Source organism: Loxodonta africana, chromosome 3, assembly GCF_030014295.1.
Source record: "Loxodonta africana isolate mLoxAfr1 chromosome 3, mLoxAfr1.hap2, whole genome shotgun sequence".
Taxonomy (NCBI): Eukaryota; Metazoa; Chordata; class Mammalia; order Proboscidea; family Elephantidae; genus Loxodonta; species Loxodonta africana.
Genome location: NC_087344.1, coordinates 121,626,600 through 121,654,017, shown reverse-complemented (window position 1 = coordinate 121,654,017; position 27,418 = coordinate 121,626,600). Strand labels below are relative to the sequence as shown.

General features: G+C 36.7%; 1 protein-coding gene across 2 annotated transcripts; it reads right to left on the bottom strand.

Moving 5' to 3' along the window:
* Positions 1-1,570: 1,570 nt before the first annotated feature.
* On the bottom strand, positions 1,571-25,973 carry IFI44L (interferon induced protein 44 like). Of its 2 annotated transcripts, none has more exons than XM_023549445.2 (9): positions 25,844-25,973; positions 18,897-19,378; positions 18,323-18,371; positions 17,362-17,557; positions 13,957-14,109; positions 12,259-12,430; positions 3,095-3,195; positions 2,630-2,804; positions 1,571-1,709 (listed from the first exon to the last, which is right to left on the bottom strand). In XM_023549445.2, the coding sequence occupies exons 2-8, from the start codon at positions 19,372-19,374 to the stop codon at positions 2,634-2,636; spliced, it is 1,320 nt and encodes a 439-aa protein (XP_023405213.1). In that variant the 5' UTR covers positions 19,375-19,378; positions 25,844-25,973; the 3' UTR covers positions 1,571-1,709; positions 2,630-2,633. The 2 variants fall into 2 exon arrangements, with proteins under 2 accessions (XP_023405213.1, XP_010589464.1); XM_010591162.3 differs by having other exon boundaries at positions 1,573-1,712.
* Positions 25,974-27,418: the final 1,445 nt, after the last annotated feature.

Here is a 27,418-nt window from a genome sequence, read left to right as displayed (position 1 = left end):
CCTTCATGAGGGCACTCCATGCCATCCCTCCAAAGAGAATAAACAACTCCCGCCTTGAATCTAATTTTTCATCCAGCAAAACCTTCCTCTGCCCAGATTTTTGCTGGCTTTACTATGGGAACAGATGAGTTATGGCATTATAGTTGATAAGGGAAACGATGAGTCTTCAATCACCTTCAGTCTCTCTCCACCAACAATGGCTGTGACTTATTTTTCCCCTGGATTACATGCAGACTACCACACCTTACTTTTGTGACTTGCTTCTTCCTGCATGAATATTATAGCCACTCTATTACCACTCTACTTTGGTTCCTAATGTGTAATTCTGACTCTACTTCTCAATTTCCATGACCATCCCATTCCTAGATCTTTTTAAAGACCCCATCTCTTTGGCTGAATTGTAATTCCTTGAATAGTCAGTCACTTGATCACAGATTTACTTGCAGCTGTACTTGAAGAAATATTCCAACACCAAACCTAAGGAGTTTTCTTAGTGGTGAAAATGTTTTGTGCTTGACTACTAGCCTAAAAGTTGGTGGTTCAAACCCACCCAGTGGTACAAGGCCTGGCAATTTGCTTCTGTAAAGATTACAGCCAGCAAAACCCTATGGAACAGTTCTGCATTGTAATACATGGAGTCACCATGAGTAAGAACCGACAAAATGAAAATGGGTTTTGTTATTTGTTTTAATACATGGGTCTTCTCAAAAGAACAGAACAAGTCTGATTAAAAGTAAATTAGATTCATTGCAGCACTATTCTCAATACCCAAAAGGAGGAAACAACCTAAATGTTCGTCAGTGGATGAATGTATAAACAAGCTGTGGTGCATACATACAATAGAATACTAACCAGCCATAAAGTGAAATGAAGTCCTGCTACATACTACAACTTGGATGAAACTTGAACATATTAAGCTGAGTGAAATAAGTCAATTACAAAAGGACAAATATTGTATGATCTCACTTACATGTAATAACAAAAATAGGCAAATGTAGAGAGACCAAAGTTTATCAGTAGTTACTAATAAACAGGGGTAGGATGGAGGCATAAGGGGAGAATCACTGTTAGGAAGCAGTGCGTTTCTGTTCACGGTGATGGGAAATTTGGCAATGGTTATGGGTGATGGTTGCACAACATGATTAATATAATTGATATCATTAAATCCTACACCTGAAAAATATTGAATTGACAAATGTTGTGTTATGTATATTTTTTACAATTTAAAAAAGTAAATTAGAATGTTAGACTATAAATAACTGCAACATAAACTTTTTTCTTTTTTAAACAGACAAGAAATTTAGAGAAGGCGGTTAAAAATGTTTTAGGCAAAAAAAAAAAAAAAAAACTCTCGTCTGGGATTTTTTTTCTTACTAATAGTATTGACTTCTACAACTGCTCAGAGGATCAGAATCCTCTGGGGGCACTTGTATAAGACAACCTTCTTCTGGACATGTACTAGTATAAAATGATGTTATTTGGTCACTCCACTTTGGAATCATGACTAAGAATTCAATTAATGAAAATCAGACATGGGTTTATTAGAGGAAAAAAACTTTATTTTTTTTCACAGAAATAAAATATAAGTTCATAAAAAATTTTTTGCTCATTTAACTTCAATTCATATTTTCAACCAGAGGTAAGTGAAAAACTCTCTCTTCTTTAGTTCCATTTATCCTCTTCTGCATTTCATCTCTTCACAGTCTTCACTTCTAAAAGGAGAAAAAGTTAAAAGTACATGTTGCCACTCTGAGGAGACAGGGAGAGAAGTAATGGGAGGGTATTCTTCCTCCCTGCCAGTCACTGTGTATTCACTCTATGAATACAAAGATAAGTAAAATCCAAACCCTGTTTCTCAAAGAACTCATATTTCAGAAAAAAACTTGCTGCCGTCAAGTCGATTCTGACTCATAGCGACCCTATAGGACAGAGTCGAACTACCTTATAGGGTTTCCAAGGAGTGCCTGGTCGATTCAAACTGCCAGCCTTTTGGTTAGCAATCGAGCTCTTAACCACTGTACCACCAGGTTTTCCTATCTAGGAAAACAAGTATTTGTATAAACATAGTATAATCATTAGTCAGCATGACTTGCATTCCCTAGAGTTTTACGTAAAGTGCTGTAGAAGAATAAGTAAGGAAACAATTAATTTTGCCTGGGTAGGTTTAGAAAGGTGTCACATAAACTAAGTTGTAAATGGTGAAAAAATGTGGAGAGAAGTTTGTGGTAGGGTATATTTTGACCCACCACTTCTCAGGGCTGGCCTTTGGGCTTGAGGTATGGCTGATCTTAGAAGAAGACATCAGTCAGATACTGTCAGGGACAGAAGGCAAAAGTACGGTCTGAGAGAAGAGCCTGCGGGAGGCTATTAGCAGAGACTGATTCTAACTGGGGCATGCCAGTACAGGGTTGGGCCAAGTGTCAAGGTCAGGCAGCTAATGTTACATGCAGAGCTGTAACATTCCAAAAATTTCATCTGAAAACAAAAGAAATGCGAGTAGAAACCAAGCATGTATCCTAACATGGCTGACAGAAATAAGTCAGGCAAATGGGCCACAACTAAGGTACAGCTTAGAGTTTCCCAGAAGGTACCAGTACTTCATGAGAAGAGCAGAAAGGGAACACATTACCTGTTCACTCAAGAGGCAAATCGTCTAAGAAGTCATCTGTGGCCCTCAACATCTGCCTCAGCATAGACAGAATCAAAACATCCTTTAAGTGGTTCACCTCATACTCTGAAGCATAATTTCCAACCATCAAGATGTTAGAAATAGGAATGCTTAGCATTTTGCTGACATGCATTATCTGTGGAAAAATACATTTAATAGCCATAATCCTATATTTGAAATTTGACTGAATTTAAATATAATTCAAGAAAGAAACTAAAAATCCAACAGCTTAAGAAATTCTCTTCAGAATATAATTATAACTCAGATCATTACAGTTCTAAAGCAGGGTATAAACTTGAATTTACTAGGCCATTGATAGAGTTCTTCATTCACCTGTGAATACATTATGTGTGCATACACACATACACACATAGTATGATTGTGATACTATTACAATAATATCTGATTACAATCAATATTCTTTACCTGGCTTTTGTAAGTCACAGATTTATTCATGTTTAGAAAGTCGTCTTGAAGAATTTCATCCCAATTAGCCACTTTAGTAAGTAAAGCCACATGTGCTATACCTACATAAAATAGATAAATCAGTCGTTTTATATCATAAAAAGCAATGTGTTAATAAGTTCATTAGGTATGTGTGAAAGATGCTTTCTGTACAGTGATTTCAAGATTCAGAGAATGAAACAGCCTCAATAAATATGGGACCTGAAATTCTTCCAATAACAGAAATGATCTTTTTCTTCCAGCATGAGAGGTTACTTCAAAATGCAACTAAATTTATACTAAGCTGCAATCATCTACTATCCCATTCAAATAGTGTGTTTTAAAGTGGTTAGGGAAAAAAAATAGGAGTTTGGGGACTAAAAAGAACCTTAAGAAAGAGGAAGGAAGCAAGTTGTGTGTGAGCATTTATAAAAGCAGTGATTTCATACTTTTACTAAGGATCTCCTGCCTTCTCCCCAAAACCACAGAGATCAGATGAGTAAATCACATGTCAGTGGAGGCAAAGTGGAAAGTTGGAACTGTTACCACCATTCACTCAGCAATAATGAGGCTCCTTACCCTCAAGGAGTCAGTGGAGGCCAAGTGAGAAGCAGTAACACAAGAACTCTTTCACTCAATAGTGTCAAACAAAGCCTAGTAGGGAATTTGTCCTTTTACCCCCACCTGGCTATAATGAAGCTGCCACATCTTTCTTCGGTGGAGTGGCTGGTGGGTTCAAACTACTGACCTTTTGGTTAGCAGCTGAATGCTTTAACTACTGTGCCACCAGGGCTCCTAAAATAGACAACAAACCCAAAAAACCAAACCCACTGCCGTCGAGTCAATCCCGACTCACAGCGACCCTATAGAACAGAATAGAACTGCCCCACAGAGTTTCCAAGAAGCACCTGGTGGATTTGAACTGCTGACCTCTTGGTTAGCAGCTGTAGCACTTAACCACTACGCCACCAGGGTTTCCAAATGGACAACAGTAACTCTAAAATACAGATGAGAACTTTAAGGGGGAAGAGAATCTATGTTAGGGGTACAGAAACAACATGGGCATAGACAGGAAGAATGGTGACAAAATATGATGTATGTAATCAATGTCAATGAACTGTATATGTAAAAATTGTTGAATGTGTGTATGTTTTGTTGTGTACACTTTCATCAAAAATAAAATTTAAAAAAATAATCAATTGTCACACCCCAAACCAGGAAAATCTCAACACAAATGGGAAAAGACAATCAGCCAATAATCAGATGAAAAAATATTACAATTATTAGACAAGGATTTTAAAGTAACCATCATAAAAATGCATAACAACCAAGTACAAACATGCTTGAAACTAATAATAAAGTAGAAAGTCTAGCAAAGAAATAGAAGATATGAAAAAGAACCAAATGGAAATTCTAGAACTAAAAAATATTATAACCAGAAACAAACAAAAAAACTCAATGGATGGACTCAACAAAAGCATGGTGAAAACAGTGTAAAGAATCAGTGCATTTGAAGCTGCAACAATAGAAATTATCCATTCTGAACAACAGAGAGCAAATATGCTAGGAAAAATAATAATAAATTAAGAGTCTGTAGGGCTATAACAAAAGCTATAGAATTCATGTCTTCAGAGTCCTAGAAGGAAAGAAGAAAGAGAATGGGGCTGAAAACGCATTCAAATAAATGACGGCAAAAGATTTCTCATATTTGGAAAAAGACATAAACCTACAGATTCAAGAACCTGAAAAACCCCAAAAAGTATAAACCCAAAGAAATCCATTCTAAGACACATCATAACCAAAATTCTGAAAACAAAGAAAAATCAAAAGCAAGAGAGATATGACACCTTATCTATAAAGCAAAAATAATTTTAATGACAGTGGAAATCAGAGAGGCCTGAAGCAAGTGATACAACATTGTTCCAATGCTAAAAGGAAAAAAAAAACTGTCAACCTCTAACTATGTTCAGCAAAATTGTCCATTAGGAAAGAAAGGGAAATAAAGACATTCTCAGATAATGGAAAACTATGAAAATGTATTGCCAGCAGATCTACCCTAAAAGAATGACTAAAGGAAGTTCTTGAAACAACATGAAAACCATAAAAGAAACCATCTTAGAATATCAAGAAGGAAGAGAGAATAACAACAACAACAAAAAAAAAAAAACTCAAGAAACTCAAAAGAAATGAGACAGAGTGTGTTCTGTGTTTCTTTGCCCACAATAAAATTAAACTAGAAGTTAATAATATAAAGGTAGGAGGAAAATCTCCAAATACTTTAAACAATACACTGCTAAATAATTCATAGGTCAAAGAGGAAGTCTCAAAGTAAATAAATTAAAAAAAATAAAGTAAATTAAGTTGGATGACAATGAAAGTACAACATATCAAAATTTGTAGAATGCAACTAAAGCAATGTTTTGACAGGGAAATATATAGCAATGAATATTTATAATAGAAAAGAGGAAAAGTCTACAATCATCTAAGCTCACACCTCAAGAAACTAGAAAAATTAGAGCAAAATAATCCAAATCAAGCAGATGAAAAAAAATCAAAGATAGCAGATATCAATGAAATTGAACACAGAAAAACTATCACAACTCACCTAATAAGAAATAGATCATTTGAATAGTTCTGTAACTATTAAAGAAATTTAATTAGTGATTTAAATACTCCTGAAAAAGAAATCTCCAGGTTCAGATTGTTTCCCTAGAGAAGTCTACCAAACATTTAAAGAATACCACCAACCTCTCTCCAGGGATTACAACAGAGAGTCCTGGACAGAACAAGACAAAAATGTAGAAGAAGATTCACAAAAAAGGTCAAACTTACTGGTCTGGCTGGAGGAACCCCCAAGCCTGTGGCCCCCAGACACTACTAACTCAGAACTGAAACCATTCCTGAAGCCCACTTTTCAGACAAAGATTAGACAGGCATATAAAACAAACAATAACACCTGTGGGAAATCTGCTTCTTAGTTCAATCAAATATACAAGGCCATATGGGCAACTTCTGCACAAAAATAAAACAAGAAGGCAAGAAGGGACCAGAACTGGATGAATGGACACTGGGAACTGGGGGTGGAAAGGAGGAGAGTGCTGTCACATTGTGGGGATAGCAACCAATGACGCAAAACTATATGTGTATGAATTTTTGAATAAGAAACAAACTTAAGAGATAAACTTTCACCAAAAGCATACAAAAATTAGAAAAAAAAAAAGATTAACACCAATTCTATACAATCTCTTCAAGAAAACAGAAGAGGCGGGAACACTTCCCAATTCATCTTATGGGGTCAATATTACCCTGCTAACAAAACAAAAAAGACAGTAGGAAAAAAAGAAAACTACAACCAAAATTCATCATGAATGTAGATGTGAAAATTCTTAATAAAATAGGACTCAGCAATATGTAAAAATAATTATTCATCATGAACAAGTGGGTTTTATTCCAGAGAGGTAAGGATGGGTGAAAATTCAAAAAGAATAAAATTTCAATGATGCATTAAACATCAGAAAAGATGGAAGGAATACACAGAGTCACTGTATCAAAAAGAATTGGTTAACAATCATCCATTTCAGGAGACAGCATATGATTAAGAACCGATGGTACCGAAGGAAAAGTCCAAGCTGCACTGAACACATAGGCAAAAGACAAGGCTCCAGGAACTGATGGAATACTAGTTGAGCTGTTTCAACAAAAGGATGCAACCCTAGAAGCACTCACTTATCTATGCCAAGAAATTTGGAAGAAAGTTATAGGTGCCCATTCCAAAGAAAGATGATCCAACAGAATGTGGAAACTATCAAATAATATTATTAATACCACATGCAAGTATAATTTTGCTGAAGAAAATCCAAAAACAGTTGCAGCAGTACATGGACATAGAACTGTCAGAAATTCAAGCTGGATTCAGAAAAGGACATGGAACTAGGGATATCATTGCTGATGTCAAATGAACTTTGGCTGAAAACAGAGAATACCAGAAAGATATTTACCTGTGTTTTATTGACTATGCAAAAGCATTCAACCGTGTGGGTCATGTCTTAGTTATCTAGTACTGCTATAACAGAAATACCACAAGTGGATGACTTTAACAAGCAGAAGTTTATTCTCTCACAGTCTAGTAGGCTGGAAGTCCTAATTCAGGGTACCAGCTCCAGGAGAAGGCTCTCTCTCTGTTGGCTCTGTGGGAAGGTCCTTGTCATCAATCTTCCCATGGTCTAGGAGCTTCTCAGCGCAGCAGCCCTGAATTCAAAGAACACTCTCTGCTCCTGGTGCTACTTTCTTGGTGGTATGAGGTTCCCCTATTTCTCTGCTTACTTCTCTCTTTTATATCTCAAACAAACTGACCCAAGATATAACCTAATCTTGTAGATTGAGTCCTCCATCATTAACATAATTGCCTCTAATCCTGCTTCATTAACATCCAGAGGTAAGATTTACAAAACATAGAAAAATAACATCAGATGATAAAATGGTGGACAATCACACAATATTAGTCTAGCCAAGTTAACACACATTTTGGGGGGACACAATTCAATCCAAAAAGATCAAAACAAATTATGGATAACACTGCAAAGAATGGGAATTTCAGAACACTTAACTGTGATCATGCAGAGCCTGAACATAGACCAAGGAGCAGTTGTTCAAACAGAACAAGGGGATACTGTGTGATTTAAAATCAGAAGAGTGTGCATCAGGGTTGTATCCTTTCACCACACATATTCAATCTGTATGCTGAGCACATAAACTGAGGAACTGGACTACATGCAACAGAATGTGGCATTAGGATTTGAGGAAGACTCGTTAACAACCTGCGATATGCAGATGACACAACCTTGCTTACCGAAAGTGAAGAGGACTTGAAGCACCTACTGATGAAGATCAAGGACTACAGCCTTCAGTATGGATTACACCTCAACGTAAAGAAAACAAAAACCTTCGAAACTGGACCAATAAGCAACATCATGACAAATGGAGAAAATATCAAAATTATCAAGGATTTTATTTTGACACAGAACTGCCAGAAATTTAAGCCGGATTCAGAAGAGGACATGGACTTGGATCTACAGTCAACACCCATGGAAGCATCAATCAAGAAATCAAACGATGTATTTCATTGGGTAAGTCTGCTGCAAAGGACCTCTTTAAAGTGTTAAAAAGCAAAGATGTCACTTTAAGGACTAAGGGACGCCTGTCCCAAGCCTTGGTACTTTGGATCAACTCATTTGCATGTGAAAGCCAGACACTGATTAAGGAAGATCAAATAAGAATTGATGCATTGGAATTACATTGGTAGTGAAGAATATTGAAAATACCAAGAACCACCAAAAGAATGAACAATCTACCTTGGAAGAGGTACAGCCAGAATGCTCCTTAGAAGGAGGATGACAAGACTTCATCTCACTGACTTTTAACATGTCATCCAAAGGCGCCAATTTGTGGGGAAGGACATGCTTGCAAAAGTAGTCCACTGCTGTTGAGTCGATTCCGACTCTTAGCGACCCTATAAGTCGCTATCAGTTGGAATCAACTCGAAGGCAACAGACTTTGCTGCAAAAATAGGGGGTCAATGAAAAAGTGGAAGACACTCAATGAAATGGATTGACACAGTGGCTGCCACAATGGGCTCAAACATAGCAAGGATTATGAGGATGGAGCAAGACCAGGCAGCGTTTCATTCTGTTGTGCGTAGCGTTCCTATGTGTCAGAACTGACTCAACGGCACCTAACAACAACGACAAAGGAGAAAAATTTCATGACTGTACCCATCTACTCAGAAAAACCATTTGAACAAATTCAACATTTATCCATGATAAAAACTCTCAGAAAACTAGGTATAAAGGAAACTTCTTCAGTGTGATAAAGAGCATATATTAAAAACCGACGGCTAACCTAATAGTGAAATGCTGAATGCTTTCCTCCTATGACTGGGAATACTACAAAGACGTCTACATCATTATTCAACGTGCTGCAAGAAGTCCTAGCCAGCACAGTAAGACAAGAAAAAGAAATAAAAAGCATACAGATTGGAAAATAAGAAATAAGACTGTCCTTATTTGCAGATGACATAATAGTATACATAGAAAATTCCAAAGAACTGATTTAAAAAAAAAAACTCCAAGAGGGTCCAGCAATGTCTCAGTAAACAAGATCTACATACAAAACTCAGTTTTAAATCCATATGCTGCTAATAATTATAAGCATATCAATGATTGTAAGGATGGCACAGGACTGGGCGGTGTTTCGTTCCGCTGTGCATGGGGTCACCATGAGTCAGAACCAACTCAACAGCACATAACAACAACACAACAATAATTACGAAAGCCAGAATTAGAAAGTCAATGCTATTTACAAGCACTGAAGAAAGTGAAATACTTAGGTATAAATCAAACAGAACATGCACAGGACTTACATGCTGAAAACTATAGAATGCTGATGAAAGAAATCAAAGAAAAGCCAAATAGATAGAGAAGCACATTGTGTTCATGGATTGGACATATTAAAAGATACAATCCCCCAAAATCAATATATAAGTTTAATATGATCCCTATCAATATTGGTCTAGAGATAGAGAGACAGATCAATGAAACAGAATAGAGAACCCAGAAACAGAACAACACAAGTAAGGACAAATGATTTTTGACAAAGGTATAAAAGCAATTCGATGGAGGGATGGTGGCCTTTTCAATAAGTGGTGCTGGAAGAACTGGATTCCACAGGCAAAAAAAAAAACATTGAACCTTGGACGAGACGAAATGGGCACGCTAGCCCAGAGGCAAGGACTACAAGTCAGAAGGGGACAGGAAAGCCGGTAAATAGGGAACCTAATGACAAGAAGGGAGAGTGTTGACATGTTGTGGGGTTGTTAACCAATGTCATAAAACAATACGTGTACTAACTGTTTAATAAGAAGCAAGTTTGTCCTGTAAACTTTCATGTAAAGTACAATTAAAAAAAAAAAAAAGAACCTTGGCCTAAACCCCACACTTTATATAAAAATTGACTTAACAATAATCATATATTTAAACATAAAATATAAGATTATAAATTTTTTAGAAAAAAATTTGTAGGATCTGGGGCTTGGTGAGAAGGCAGTGGTGGATAAGTGGCAGAACTCATGCCTTCCATGTGAGGCACCAGGTTTGATTTCTGGACGATGTACCTCATGCACAGCTACTACCTGTCCGACAGTGGAAGCTTGGGTGTTGCTATGACGCTGAACGTGTTTCAGTGGAGCTTCCAGACTAAGACAAACTAGGGAAAAAGAGCTGGTGATCTAGTTAGACAATAAAAATCCTATGGATCAAATGGCCCAATCTGTAATCAATCATGGGATGCCATAAGACCAGCAGTATTTCATTCTGTTCTACTTGGGGCCCACTCAATAGCAGCTAGCAAAACACGGCTTGGTGAAGTGCTTTTAGACACGACACAGAAAAGTACAGCCATTACAAGAGAAATCAGTAAATTGGGCTTCATCAAAATTTTAAAATTTTGTTTTGTGAGTGACACTCTTGAGATGATGGATAGATAACTGCAGACTGGGAGAAAACATCTGCAAACCACATATCTGACAACAGACTAATATCTAGAATTTATAAAGATTTTGAAAACTTAAAAATCAAAACCAAATAATCCAATTAGAAAATAGGCAAAAGACATGAAGAGACATTTCACTGAAGAGGATGTACGGACAGCAAATAAACGCACGACAAGATATTCAGCATCATGAGTCACTAGGGCAACGCAAATTAAGATCATGAGGAGTTATCGCTACGCACTTAACTAGAACAGCTAAAGTGTTTCTAAGTGACGGCGAGACCAAATACTAGTGAGATACAGAGAAGCTGGATCCCTCATACATTGCCGGTGGGAATGTAAAATGATATTATCGCTCCAGAGAATACTTTGATGATTTTTTAAAAAAACTAAACATACACTCATCATACAATGCAGTAATTTCACTTCTGGAAACTTATCCTGGGGGAATGAAAACTTATGTCTGTACAAAAACCTATAGATTCATGTTCATAGTAGCTTTATTTTTAATAATTCTAAAGTGGAAGCAACCAAAATATTCTTCAATAAAGAATAGTTAAACTATGATATATCTACATCATGGAATCCTACTCAACAACACAGGCGGTCCCTGGGTTACCAACGACAACTTACATACAGCCTGTAGTTATGAATTAGCCCTCGTAAAGCCTATTATATTAAAAATCGAAGTATATACAGTGGTTAGTAATAACAAATGGGTGCTACTTTGCAACATGCCTCAAAATATTATTATTATTACTGTTATTGTGTTAAAGATGTTTTAGTGTATTTGGAAATGTTTCTTTAATGTTTTCTATGCATAGAAAGATACACTATATACTGTTTTACTAAGACAAACACTTGACTGACATTAGATATGAACTGTACCTAACTGTTCTAACTCATGTACAAATTGGACTAAAAGACAGACTTAGGAGCAATACTTGTTTGCAATCCATGGACTGTCTCTAGAAAGGAACAATCATTACACCCAAGAATCTGGGTAGACTTCAAAGAACATTAGGCTGAGTAAAAAAAAATTTGAATCTCAAAAGGTGACATACTGTATAATTTCATTTATACAATAGTTTCAAAATGAATACATAATGGAGATTGAGTGGTTGCCAGGGGTTAAGGATTGTGCGGGAGGAAAGAAGGGGTGACTGTGACTATGAAGGGTAATATGAGGGAGATGTTTGCATTAATGGAATAGTTCTGTGGTTACACAAATTTACACATGTGATAAAATATCATAGAACTATGTACATACATTTTACCAAAGTCAATTTCCTGGTTTTGATCTTTCTACCTAGCCACATAGTATACAGAATCCTCACTGCTTTTGGAGGTGGTCCCCCTATCCAGCCATAGGAATATCTCACATGATAGAAAAAACCATGGCCATTCTAGTCTTTAAAGCCTAAAGACTAGATTTTATGGTCTTTCCTTCAGCCAAGCCTGTGTGTGATCTTTACCCACTATTGCTACCAACTGAGGGTTCAGGAAATTGGGTAAAAGGCTACACGGGCCCTCTCTGAACTCTTTGCAACTTCCTGTGAATCTATTATTTCAAAACATTTTTTAAGTACAATGAGACTCACCATAGTGTAGTACATCTTTATGAGCTCTTTTTAACTTCTGCACCATTTTAGAGGAAAGATTGTTGACAGAGTTGACATCTAACACAAAAACCACACAGTGAATCCTCTCCTTCAATGAGGGCGAGGTGATGAAGGTGGAATGACTGGGTGTAATTGGCTTTTCAGGATTAAACTGTTATAGAAACATAATGTAACATTCAGAGAGTCTGTTCAATTCATTAAGACATAATTCATGCTTCAAATGCCACCACTACCAACTACCAACCCAAATATTTCTCTCACTGCTCCCAAATACTCCTTCCCCAGACTACTTAGTAGTTCCCCTCTGTACTTCCTTTCCACTGTGAGGATAATGCTATTATATCTTTCTAATATAATAACTTCCTTGCTTTGGTAAAAATGATAATCATTCACTATAAATAACACAGTAAAATACAAGGAATGTTAAAAAAAAAAAAACCAAATCTCAGTCTCCAAAAATAACTACCATTAACTTTCATTATACACCATTTAAGACTCTTCTCCAAGCATTACGTATGTTTAAGTGAATGAAAGAATAGAGAAGGAGATAAGAGAAAATATATATTGAAAATGCCATTTAAACAAAACTGCTATCTATTTCATTTTACAGAAGAAAAACAAACAAGTAAAACAGAAGACATGCCAAATTTCACATTAATGACTTCTTAACACAAGACAAGAATCTAGGGTTAAAAAGATAGATTAAAAAACAAAGTAAAAAGTTAGATTCCTTATTTTTAAGCTGTATGTTTTAATGTCAGACTGAATTGATTAACTTCCTATTAAGAAAAATTATAGCGTTAGTATGTACATGGTTTCTTCCATTTCTCTGCCCTATTCCTCCTCCTTGTATCTATGTCTCTTTTTCCTTTACTAGATTGTGAGGTTCTTGAGGATACGATTATGTTCTTATTCAACTGTGTTTCCAGTAACTGGCTTAGTGTCTGGCCTGTATTAGATTTTTAACAAACGGATTTTTTGGGGGAATGAGTAAATGAGTGCGTAGTTAAGGATTCCAATAAGGCACAATCAAAAGTTAAAGGTCACTGTGTAGAAACTGAGGCTGATTGCATCATATCCAACACCTAAAAGAGAGGCGATAGCAATGGTTAACTTTTTTGAGCACTTAGAGTGCATCATCTCATTTAATCTACTCAGCCCCTATGAGACTGGTACTATTACATTTTACACATTAAAAAAATTAAGGCTTAGAGGGAATGTAATCCACTTAAGCGTACACAACTAATTAGTGCAGAGCCAGCCCTTGGATCTAGGTATTTAAATCATGAAGCCTGAATACTTACAGTATAGTATCGTACCTCAATAGAAAGTAGTTAATTGTTCCAATACTTTGTGGGTATATTATAAAAGCACAAGAGATAAAACTGCCTCCTTACTAATTTACATGTTTTAAAGGCTGATCTCAACACAATCTCCCTCTGAACTTTTCCTGGAACATGGATGAGTAGAAGCCTGTCCTATAACTGTATTTCTCAATGCTATGGAAAAGCAGAGTCTTTACTTCATCTACACGAATTTTTATTCATCTGAAGTAGAGCAGTGTTAATTGATGTTGGAACCTCTTTTTGGTGGTTGAGACTGCTGTATGGGGCCAAAGTTCAACAAAAAACATTGACGAAAATGGTTTGAAGTGTTTTGGAGATTGGAAAATCCTACCTGATATCTGTCTGGTATGCAGCCTTTTAAAATGTGGGGTATGTCATCCATGCATAATCCTGCTTCCTCTTTCTCATCCAGCCCCATTGAGTCACATAACATAAATGGCAGAGATATGCCATCTTTTCCATCTTTAATGGAATATATCCTATACTGTAAAACAAAACAGAGTAAGTGTAAAAGTTCACTCTTCAACAAGCACCCAACACATGACAATAGAAGAACAGAGACTGGTCAATATTTTTGCACAATCGTCCTCAAGCTTTTCTGCCCTAGGACGCCTCTGGACTCTAAAAAATTATTGAAGATTCTAAAGATTAATCATATCTATTTATAATTATCACATTAGCAATTAAAGCTGAAACAAGTTTTAAATGTTTCTTAAGTCTTTAAAAAATAAAATCACTAATCGATTAATGTCAACTGAAATAATATTTTTGTGAAAAATAAAATTATTTTTCAAAATCAGTTATAGAAAAGAGTGGTATATCTTACACTTTAAATGTATCTTTTATCCATGACAATTCTGTAATCTGGTGCAGTGGTTATTTGAAAAATATTGGTTCATTGGCTCCTGCAGATCTTCCAAATACTGACACATTTTGTTATATAATACTAAGACATCACGTTCATTAATACCACTGCTAATCTCATCAGCTAAGAGTTTACTAAGAAACTGCCAAGGTCACAGCAGTAGATGTAAGTTTTCCAACGTTCTAATATTTGTTTCGAAGCTCAAATTTTATCATTTGCAGCCAACTCTGATTGGTTTTCCTTGAAGAAATAGGCTCACTTTGTGCATTTTTTAAAAACTGTCTGCTGAAGCTCCTGTCTGGAGGCAAGGTGAGAAGGCAGAGGCAGACAGAAGCTGGCTGAATGGACACGGGAATACAGGGTGGAGAGAAGGAGTGTGCTGTCTCAGTAGGGAGAGAGCAACTAGGAGTATATAGCAAGGTATATGTAAATTTTTGTATGAGAGGCTGACTTGATTTGTAAACTTTCACTTAAAGCACAATAAAAATAAACAATTTTTTTTAAATATGTCTACCGAATATTCGAGTCTGAGTAATCAAGTCTGTCAGTTGTCCTTGCAAGTTAAAACTGATGTTACACGAAAGGGTGCAGCTCACAACTCATTTGGACCAGTGTTTCCGAACAACAACCATCATGCTTTGGTAAGCAGCAGAAGCGTTTTATGTGTACTTCCCATTTCATCTCACAAAATATCAAAATGGTATTTACTCAACAGTTGTGTTTAAAATAAAATCACTAATTTTTACTGCTTCATCAAGGATACTCATAAGTAAAACTGTCATTTTGTGTATTCGTTTGTTTTACTTTCTTGCACATACTGTGGTGGCTTACGTGCTGCTATGATGCTGGAAGCTATGCCACCAGTATTTCAAATACCAGCAGGGTCACCTGTGGTGGACAGGATTCAATGGAGCATCCAGGCTAAGACAAGCTTGGAAGAAAGACCTGGTAATCTACTTCCGAAAACTAGCCAATGAAAATTCTATGGATCACAACAGAAGATCATCTAATACAGTGCTCAAAGATGAGGCCCTTAGGTTGGAAGGCATTCAAAATACACACTGGCTGCAACAATAGCCTTGGGCACACCAAAGACTGAAGATGGTGCAGGACCAGGCAGTGGTTTGTTCTATTGTACATGGGATCACCATGAGTCAGAGCCAACTCAATGGCACCTAACAACAATTTGATTCATACTAAGGTGTCAACAGGAAAAACTATGCTTGTATCATCAGTTCAAATGTCAGTACACTAGAAAACACAAAAAACAGTTTGTGTTATTGTAAAAAAAAAAAAAAAAAACTCACAGACTCCCTGAAAATGCCTCAGGGATCCCCAGAGGTACACAAGCCTCATTTGAGAGCACAACTTTAACCAAATCTCTCCTAAACACACTCAATATGATCTCCAGATTATTTTCAGGAGTACACCTATAAAAAATATTATTTGTTGGTCAAATTCACTTAGTAAGCATAAATATGGAAGACTTTTGAAGAATCACAAAAAAGGGTTTCTCAAAAATATCAGGCAATACTTTAATCCGGTTCTCCCATTCCGAGTGGCAAAGAATATCAAAATCCCAAACCAGAAATGTAGAAACCTTCTATTAAAAAAAAAAATTGCCATCAAGCCCACGTCAACTGATGCCAACCTACATGTTTCAGAGTAGAAATGTGCTCCATCAAGTTTTCGATGGCTGTGATCTTTTGGAAGTAGCTTGCCAGGTCTTTCTCCCAAGGCACCTAAGAATAGACTCAAACTGCCAACCTTTCAGTTAGTAGCTAAACACTGAACTGTTTGTACCACTCAAGGACTCCTAGAAAGCCTCTGTAGACTCTCTGTGATAGAGTCAAAAGCTCCCATCGATCCATGAAATGCCGAAGAGTAACTCATTGGAGATTTTGCTAGAAGAATGAGTTTCAGAATGCCTCAACGTGAAAAGAATTACACAAAGCATTAGAGGTACATACTTAAGGCACCTTGTGAAATTTTAAGAATGTCAATATGCACATTCATAGTTTCATTAACTGTTCATTTGTTTCCTTTATAACTTCAATTCTTCAAAGATAAGAGTCTCTGAACAGCCAGAGACTGAGTTTCTCTCACAAAACATTTGCCCCATATTCCTTCAGTTCGAAGTACCTGGCTGGTGCGAACAGTTAATGCACTTTTTCAAAAAATATTTTTTACCTTTTTGGTTAGATTGTATGATAACTTTAGCAAGCATAGAACAGAAGAAAGTTTCTAGAAAAATAGTGCAGCCTAATTTGTCGAACTTTAGAAAAAATTTCTAAAGTTTGACAAATTAGGCTGCACTAACTTTAGAGCCATGATAAATAAGTATTAGTACTTATTTCCTTAAATACATTAAATGGTAAATAAGAGTGTTTGTGCATAGATAGATTTGGTCTCTGAAGGTTGATCCACCAAAATGAATGTTATTTTGATTTTCATGATCACTTCTTATAATAGAATATTATTATATTACATAATTATTTTATTTTTAAAAACAGAAAGGTATTTCAATACAGGTATAACCATATGGAACATGAGTAGAAACAGACATAAAATATAAGGGACAAAATTTTCACAAAGTATTTTTAATCTTGCTTTTTTTTTTTACAACAAATAGCAAAAAGTATTCTTTATATAACCGCTTTTACATCCACAAAAATGGAAAGTCTACCTGTATAATATAACTCCATGGAGGTAATTCTGATTAAACTTTTACTCCTGTTTTATATTTGATTTATCATTTGTTTTTACACAAGGAGGAGGGTCAAGTCCTGAGAGAAAATGGCAAAGAAGGGAACACACCTAATTTTGTCATCCATAAAACAAAACTCCCAGGGAACTTGGAAAAGAACTTACCTGTTCAGTAATGCTGGTGATATCAGACCCCACTATGGCTTGTCGAATCACACGGCCTTGGAAAACAGATTTAACTGAATTGATAAAAGTAGACTTTCCAGACCCAACTGGACCCAGCATGAGAATACGAAGTTCTGGAATCAAGCATGTGCTGGGTTTGTAGGCTCTTAGTTCAGCCAGGAGGTGCTCTCTGTGCCTATTACAATGCAATAGTTAAACACAACAGCCACCGTTTCCTAAAGAGCAGCTAAATTCTCGAGGAGCGTCTTCTCCCCTTTGTAGGGTATGTTTTGATTATTTGCTTAACATTTTGATCTTAAATTATTCTGTAAAATGATTTGAAGTGGTTCTATAATTACGCATTTTTGTGCTTTAAGAAATATGCATTTATATCTGACTCAAGCTAAATATTAAACAGCAACAAAACCATTGTTAAACTATTAGCCTTGTTTCACATAAACCTATTGAGAAATACCAGCCACTCTGAAGATGAATGACTACGTATGTTAATAATGCTATATTAAGTGAATTCAAAATAAAATATGTACAAGTATATATAAATTGAGGAGAGGAGGCTCTGTTTTCAACATGTACTGACATTCCTCCAGAGGCTTTATTCTCAAGGAAAGGATTCAGAGGAATTATTGAAAATGGTCATACAGACTCTACCTGGAAAACTTTGAAATTAACAGTCTGAAGAGAAACATAAAGTAAAATTTGTCAATTGTGATCAAGTGGATTTTTAAAGTTTCACAGTTGTTAGTGTTTTGTTTTGATATTTTGTGGTGGGGGTTATTCTCAACTGCCTTGAACATTATATACGTCAGTAAAATTACAACTCATTTTTTTAATCGTTCTAAGTTATAGGATATACATCTTTCCTACTATTTCATTGTCAGCACCCTTTACATAATTAGCCTAAATTAAATGAGGAATAGGGTGGCCCAAAAACCAAACTTACTGTGTGGCCCTTGTTATTCTCCTTACGTAGCCTGAATCATTCTTAATTCCTATGGGAAGAAAAAATAGCATAATAAATTTTTTAACTTGTCATTGATTAAATGAGGCCAGATTTACCTCCTAAATAGGACATTGAGTCTGCTTGCATAACCTGGAGCTAAGCTGTTCAGTTAGGGTGGGCAGCACAATGAGAAGATGAGAGAAAGTGGTCCTCTCTGCACATTAACTTGCCCTGGGAATCCTCACATCACTGTGCCTAGGGGATCTAGGGCTGACCCAGAAGGGGACAGATGTCAGTTAAGACCTGTTCTGATGGTTAGGTCTCTCTTTCTCTCTCCTCTCTCTCTCTATTTCCACTCAGACTAGTCAATTTATTTTGCTCAAAACTGGCTATACTTTCCAGATAATAACCTCATAATATCTATGCTCAGGTTTTAGTTTGGAGTTTAGGAAAGAATATCGACTGGCAAGAAATTTGATTATTCCTCTCATTTTTCCTTGTTCTTTTAAATAAATTAAAATCTACCAAACACAAGGATTGGAAACAGAATATAGGATTATCCAATTTAACCTACCTTCAACCCGAAAAACTTCACATTCCAAATAGTCAAAATGCAACTTGGAAGTTGTAAATTGCTTATCTCTCAAAGGACCATCAATAAGAATTTTTTTAAAGTTTGGCACTAAACAGAAAAGCACACGATCACAGGAATAAAACGACAAACTGTCATCAGTAATTTTAGGTGCTCTATTAAAAAGAAAAGTTGGTACTTCAATTCTGTTATCCTTTTTGAATGAAAAATAGAAGGAAGAATCTGGGTTTTCAGATTCTTCCTCTATATTAGGATAATGCCCAAGTATAAAGGCTCCAAAAGTATTGTTATTAGTATAAATCATTGTTACAGTGGATCCCTGATAAGCACATCTCTGAAGCATATTTTCAATGCTAGATCCATGAACACTAGATTTGTAAAGAAGACTCAAGGAAACGTGTCCAAGTAGCTTTTGCAGACTCTTTTCCGCCTTCCATGTCAATCTGGTTGTCACAGCCATTGTTCTGTAGAAAATGAAAAAAAAAAAAATGATAGGTTAAGAGGTTAGTATAGTGTTTGTTCTTTTTTTATAGTTGAAAAAATATAACGCATTATTTGCCAGTTCAACATTTTCACATGTACAATTTAGGGACGCTAATTACATTAATCATGTCGTGCAACCATCACCAATATCTGTTGCCAAACTGTCTATCACCATAAACAGAAACTCAGTGCTTCTTAAATAATGATTCCCCCCTTTCTCCTCCCTCCTGCCCCTGGTAATCACTAATAAGCGTTGAGCCTATACATTTCCCTGTTCTAGATATTTCATATAAGTGAGATCATACGATATCTGTCATTTTGTGATTGACTTCCTTCACTCGACAAAATGTTTTCAAGGTGCATCCATGTTGTAGCAAGTATCAGTATTTTCTCTTTATGGCTGAATAGTATTCCATTGTATGTATTTACCACATTTTGTTTATTCATTCTTCTGTTGATGGGCATTTAGGTTGTTTCCACTTTTGGGCTATTGTGACTAGTGATGCAATGAACATTGGTGTACATATGTCTGTGTCACTGATTTAAAGTCTCTTGAGTATATACCCAGGAGTGGGATTGCTGGGTCATATGGCAGTTCTATGTTTAATTTTTTGAAGAACCACCAAACGGTTTTCCACAGCAACTACACCATTTTGTATTTCCACCAGAAATGAATAAGGGATCCAATTTCTATACACCTTCACCAACATTTGTTTTTTTTCATCTTGTTGTTGCTGCTGTTAGGTATCACTGAGTCTGTTCCAATTCATAGCAACCCTATGTACAACAGAAGAATACACTGCCAGGTCTCATAGTTGTTGTTATGCTTGAGCCCATTGTTGCAGTCACTGTGTCAATCCATCTTGTTGAGGGTCTTCCTACTTTTCACTGATTCTATACTTTACCAAGTACGATGTCCTTCTCCAGGGACTGGTCCCTCCTGATAACATTTCCAAAGTATGTGAGACAAAGTCTTGCCATCCTGGCTTCTCAGTAGCATTCTGGCTGTACTTTTCCAAAACAGATTTGTTCCTTCTTCTGGCAGTCCGTGGTGTATTCACTACTCTTCACCAACACCATAATTCAAAGGCATCAATTCTTCAGTCTTCATTCATTGTCCAGCTTTCGCATGCATATGAGGTGATTGAAAACACTTGGATCAGGCAGACTTTAGTCCTTGAAGTGACATCTTTTCTTTTTAACACTTTAAATGGGTCTTTTGCAGATTTGCCCAATGCATCGTTGGATTTACTGACTGCCACTTCAATGGCCATTGATTGCGCATCCAAGTAAAACAAAATCCTTCACACCTTTAATCTTTTCTCCATTTATCATGATGTGCTTATCAGTCCAGTTGTGAAAATTTTTGTTTTCCTTGTCTTGAGGTGTAATCCATACTGAAGGCTATAGTCTTTGATCTTCATCTGTAAATGCATCAAGTCCTCTTCACTTTCAGCAACGAAGGTTGTGTCATCTGCATATCTCAGGTAGTTAACGAGTCTTCCTCCAATCCTGATGGCACATTCTTCTTCATATAGTCCAGTTTCTTGGATTATTTGCTCAGCATACAGATTGAATAAGTATGGTAAAAGGATACAACCCTCACACCCACCTTTCCTGATTTTAAACCTCGCAGTTTTCTCTTGTTTTGAACAAGTCCTCTTGATTTATGTACAGGTTCTTCATGAGTACAACTAAGTGTTCTGGGATTCCCATTCTTCACAATGTTATCCATAATTTATAATTATCCACACAGTCAATCATAGTCAATAAAACACAAGTAAACATCTTTCTGGTATTCTGTGCTTTCAGCCAAGATCCATCTGACATCAGCAATGATATCTGTCATTCCATGTCCTCTTCTGAATCCGGCTTGAATTTCTGGCACTTTCCTGTCGATGTACTGCTGCAGCCACTTTTGAATGATCTTCAGCAACATTTTACTTATGTGTGATATTAATGATATTGTTTGACAATTTATGCATTCTGTTCGATCACCTTTCTTTGGAATGGCACAAATATGGATCTCTTCCAGTAGATTGGCCAGGTAGCTGTTTTTGAAACTTCTTGGCATGGATGAGTGAACACCTCCAGCACTGCATCTGTTTGTTAAAATATCTCAGTTGGTATTTCATCAATTCCTGGAACTTTGTTTCTTGCACCAATGCCTTCAGTACAGCTTGAACTTCTTCCTTCAATACCACTGGTTCTTGATCATATGCTATCTCCTAAAATGGTTGAACATCAACCAATTCTTTTTGTACAGTGACTCTGTGTATTCCTTCCTTCTTCTTCTGATGCTTCTCGGGTCATTCAATATTTTGCCTGTAGAATCTTTCACTATTGCAACTCCAGGCTTGAACTTTTTCTTCAGTTCTTTCAGCTTGAGAAATGCCAAGAGTGTCCTTCCCTTTTGGTTTTCTAACTCCAGGTTGTTGCACAAAGTAAAATAATACTTTGTCTTCTTGAGTTTCCCTTTGAAATCTTCTGTTCAGCTCTTTTACTTCATCATGTCGTCCCTTCCATTTAGCTACCCAACTTTTAAGAGCAAGATTCAGAGTCTCTTCTGACATCAATTTTGGTCTTTTCTTTTTTTCCTGTCTCTTTAATGACCTCTTGCTTTCTTTATGTGTGATATCCTTGATGTCATTCCACAACTCATCTGGTCTTCGGTCATTAGTGTTCAATGTGTCAAATCTATTCTTGAGATGGTCTCAAAATTCAGGTTGGTTGTACTTAAGGTCATACTCTGGCTCTCCTGGACTTGTTCCAATTTTCTTCAACTTCAACTTACGTATGAACAATTGATTGTCTGTTTCACAGCCAGCCTCTGGCCTTGTTTGACTGATGATACTAAGCTTTTCCATCATCTCCTTCCACAGATGTAGTCAATTTAATGCCTGTGTGTTCTATCTGGTGAGTTAAGTGGTATCTCATTGTTTTCATTTGCCTCTCCCTAGTAGCTAATGAAAGGAGCCGTGATAGTAAAGAGGTTAAGTGCTCGGCTGCTAACCAAAAGATCAGCAGTTCGAACCCACAAGCCACTCTGTGGAAGAAAGATGTGGTAGTCTGCTTCCATAAAGATTATAGCCTTGGAAACCCAAAGGGGCAGTTCTACTCTGTCCTACTGGGTCGCTATGATTCAGAATCGACTTGATGGCAACAGATTTTTAATAGCTAATGATGTTCAGTAACTTTATATAGTGGTTTAAATCACAAATTTCTGCTTCTAGGTCCAATAATTTCTTTTTTCCCCTTAATCCAATTCAGATGCAGAATTTGGGTTATAAAGCAAAACCATACAGAAATGAAATAATAATAGGTGGGTAGAAAAAAATAGGTATTTTAAAAATGAAAACTATCATTAATCTTTTTTAAGTCAGTAGTAGATAAAATAAACTATTGCCTAGATAGAAAAAATAATAAATTAAAAAAAAAAAAAAAGAAGGGTCAAAAACTTTTTCTTAATAGGTCAGACAGTAAATATTTTGGGCTTTGTGGTCCATATGATTTCTGTCAAAAAGGACTCAGATTTGCTACTGTAATGCAAAAGCAACCATAGACAATATGTAAAGCTGTAGCCAATCAAGCCAAGCCCTTTGCCGTTGAGTTGATTCCAACTCATAGCAACCCCATAGGACAGAGCAGAACTGCCCCATAGAGTTTTCAAGGAGCACCTGGTTAGCAGCCGTAGCACTTAACCACCATGCCACCAGGGTTTCCATAGGTATGGCTATGTTCCAATAAAACTTTCTTCACAAAAACAGGTGACTGGCCCACAGGCCATAGTTTGCCAAACCATGAATTAAAAAATAGAACTGAAGAATTTATACAAAAAAATGGCACACAAAGAAAGAAATTAAATTAGGAAAGGAGTTAACAAATATAAAAATCCTACACTGGTAGAGTAGACCATTAGCAATCAGATCAATTCTTTCAACGAGAGGAAATAAAAAAGCAGGATAACCTATAAAAAAGACACATGTTCAAAAGCATTGAAGAGCTAACAAAGCAGTAAAAAGTAAGTTATTAGCAAAGATTTGGAGAAGAAGCAAATCCAGAAAGATGAGCTTGGCATTTGAGAACACATTTCCCCAAGAGTCATCTGTCAACTTTAGAAGAGGCCCCTGAAAGCTGGGATGTTAAGCAAAGATTTTTTCTAGACTCATAGAGCTAAAAGGAAAAAAAAAAAAAACCAAACTCATTGCCATCAAGTCAATTCTGACACATGACAGCCCAGTGCGAGCTGTTCCATAGGATTTTCTTGGCTGTAACCTTTACAGAAGCAGATCACCAGGCCGTTTTTCTGTCACACTGCTAGGTGGGTTCAAACTGCTAACTTTCAGGTAAGTGGACAAGTACAAACTGTTTTCACCACCCAGGGACAAAAACTGTAGTTTGGAGCGCAGCAAGAAGGGTGCCTTGGCAACCCACCTCTCCCCAACCCCCTGAGCTATGGGCTGGAATTCTGAAGGGCTATAAGAAAGAAGTACGGGTAGACTGGAAATAGACTTAATCCCATTTTGTGGTGATCCAAATCAGTGATTTAATCAACATGAACAAAGATTTTTGGCACCCTGGTGGCATAGTAATTAAGCATTCGGCAGCTAACCAAGAGGTTGGCAGTTTGAATCCACCAGCTGCTCCTTGGAAACCCTATGAGGCCTCGGTCCTATAGGGTTGCTATGAGTTAGAATCAACTCAGTGGCAACGGGTTTGGTTTTATGGGTTTCGTTGCCTAACAGAACAAAACAAATCTTCTCTGGATAAAGATAACATTCTCCTAGTTTAGAATTATCTCTTCATTTTTTTTTTTAATAGTCAATGTCTGACACTCAACCAGTTGGTTGATGTAAACAACCAGACTTAGAAAGAAACAAAGCAACATAACAGAAAACAAAGAGCTACAAGAGACAATAGAAACAAACCCATCCTGATAATGGAGTTATCACACAGAGATTTTCAAATAATTATGACTGGTACATTCAAATAATTAAAGGTAAGACGTCAGATTGAAATGGTTTACCGTAAAACAGAAACAAAAATGACAAAAAGAAATTCTGGATGTTAAAAAATGTATATCTGGAATTAGTAATTTAAAGAATATATTTAAAAGCAGGTGAGATACACTAGAAGAATTACTCAGGAGAAAATATATCAATGGAAGCACTGGGACACACCAAAAATAAAACCCATTGCCCTGGAGTCAATTCTGACTCATAGGGATCCTATAGGAAAGAGTAGAACTGCCTTATAGGGTTTCCAAGGAGTGGTTGGTGGATTCCAACTGCCTACCTTTTGGTTAGGAAATGAGCTCTTAACCACTGCGCCACCAGGGTTTCCTGAGATACACAAGAGGATGAAAAATAGGAAAGGGCTAAAGAGACTAGAGAGTACAGTAAAATTGGCTGACATGTGTGAACTGGAATCCAAGAAGGAGAGAAAGAGAGTAGGGCCAATAGTAAAGTGGTCCTATAAATCCCAAAAAGCAAGCAGGTCTCAAAACATATTCCATTTCCATTGTTGTCAAGTTGATTTCAACTCATAACAACCATATAGGACAGAGTAGAGCTGCCCTACAGGGTTTCCAAGGCTGTAACCTTTATGGAAAAGGAGCCCTGGTGGTGCAGTGGTTAAGCACTAGGATGAGTTGGAACCCACCAGCTGCTTCCCTGAAGACAGATGTGGCAGTCTGCCTCCGTAAAGATTACAGCCTTAGAAACACTATGGGGCAGTTCTACTCTATCCTATAGGGGGCTATGAGTAGGAACTGACTCGATGGTAACAGGGTTTTGTTGTTGTTGTTTTTTTTTTTTACCTTTATGGGAGCAGACTGCTACATCTTTGTCTCCTGGAGCAGCTGGTGAGTTCGAACCCCCGACCTTTCGGTTAGTAGCCTAGCGCTTAACCTCTGTGTTACCAAGGCTTCTAAAACATAAGAACACTATAATTTTGAACAAGAGTATGTTCTCTGACCATAATGTAAATAAGCCAGAAATCATTAAAAAAAAAAAAAAAGTAACTAATAGATCCCCTATATATTAGAAAATAAGGAAATATACTTTTCAGTAATTGGACAAATAAGAATTCTTAATGAAAATTGGGAAATTTAATTAAATGATAATAAAACTCATGTCAAAACTTGGTGTATGTTACATAAAAATTGGATAAGCTTAAACACAAGTATTAGAAAAGGAGAAGAAAAAATTTATTTCCAAAAAAAAAAACAAAGAAAATAAAAAATGAATATTATCCTTACATGTCAAAAAGTCAGAGTAGAACAAAAATAAGCATACAATAGAAAGTGTCAACTAAACCAAAAATTAGTTTTTAAAAAGACTAGTAAAATTGATAAAGGCACTGCTGATGCTGATAAAAGGAGGAAAAAAAGAGTACCAAAATTAGGAACACAGAAAAGAGCATCAGTAGAGATAGCAGTCACTTACCTGTCTATAAGAGTTGGATAAGGCTTAAAGGGAGGATTTGTTTCTCTGTCTAGCTTATCCAGCAGCCACAGTTTGGAGACAGAAGGTTCTGCTGAGATCTGAGGCTTCCTAGACTCCAACAAAGAAATGAAACTGAAACTTAAAGTAGGAACTGTTCAGCTGGCAGAATGCCAACTGCCTTTGAGTTTCTTTTTCCTTACTAAACAGAGAAAGAGAAAGAAAAAACGAAAAGAAAAACAAATTCCTGCTGAGCATATGAAAAAGATCATTGGTCCCCTGAGTAGCTCATATACAGATATACATGAAATTACAATTATTAATTTAAAAATTATGACAAAACAAATAGCTAACAGTTGTGCATTTATTTATGTACCTGGCACTGCACAACTACATGCATTTTGCAAATTTCTTTTCAAAACAGCCTTATAAGTTAAATGCTATTAGTACCCCTATTTCTCAAAGAAAACAAAGCTTAGCGAAGTTAAATGAATTTGTCTGAAGTAATTCATCCGGTTATTGAGACTCTAAAAACGGGAATGGCATGATCAAAATTGAGTGACTTGAAAAGGAAGGTGTATTCTTTTTCTCTAGCTTCCTAAAAAATTACCACAAACTTAGAAGCTTAAAACAACTCAAATTTGTTATCTCACGGTTTCCATGGATCGGGAGTCTGGCATGGTACAACTGGGTTCTTGGCTCAGGGCTTCTCACTCAAGGCAGCCACTAGCTGTGTTCTCATAGGATGCTCTGGAAAAGAATCTACTTCCAAACCAATTCAGATTATTGGCAGAATTCAATCCCTTGCAAGTATGAGACTGATACCCCTGTTTCTATTTTGGCTATCAGTTGAAGGCCTGCAAAACCCACACTACATTGCAGCAACAGAATCCTTTAAAGTCAGCTGCAGTATCTCCCTCATGTCAAATCCCCCTCATGCTTAGAGTCTCTCCCTCCAGGAAGAGCCCCATTCTTTATCAGGCCTACCAAGGAAGATCTCTGTTTCTTCAAGTCAATAGTAGCATAAAACATAAACTAATCATGGAAGTGATATAATATTCAGGTCCCTCCCCTAGTTTTTTTTTCTCCCCTACTGGTACACCATGGTGGCACAGTGGTTAAGCACTTGGATGCTGACAAAAAGGTTGGTGGTTCGAACTTGTCATCTGCTCCACAGAAGAAAGATGTGGCAGTCTGCTCCCGTAAAGATTGTCGTTTTTGTTGTTAGGTGCCATCGAGCCAGTTCCAACTCATAGCGACCCTATGCACAACAGAACGAAACGCTCCTCCGTCCTGAGCCATCCTTACAATCGTTGTTATGTTTGAGCTCATTGTTGCAGCCACTGTGTCAATCCACCTCATTGAGGGTCTTCCTCTTTTCCACTGACCCTGCACTCTGCCAAGCATGATGTCCTTCTCCAGGGACTGATCCCTACTGACAACATGTCCAAACTATATAAGACACAATCTCACCATCCTTGCTTCCAAGGAGCATTCCAGTTGTACTTCTTCTAAGACGGATTTGTTTGTTCTTTTGGCAGTACATGGTATATCCAACATTCTTCGCCAACACTGCAA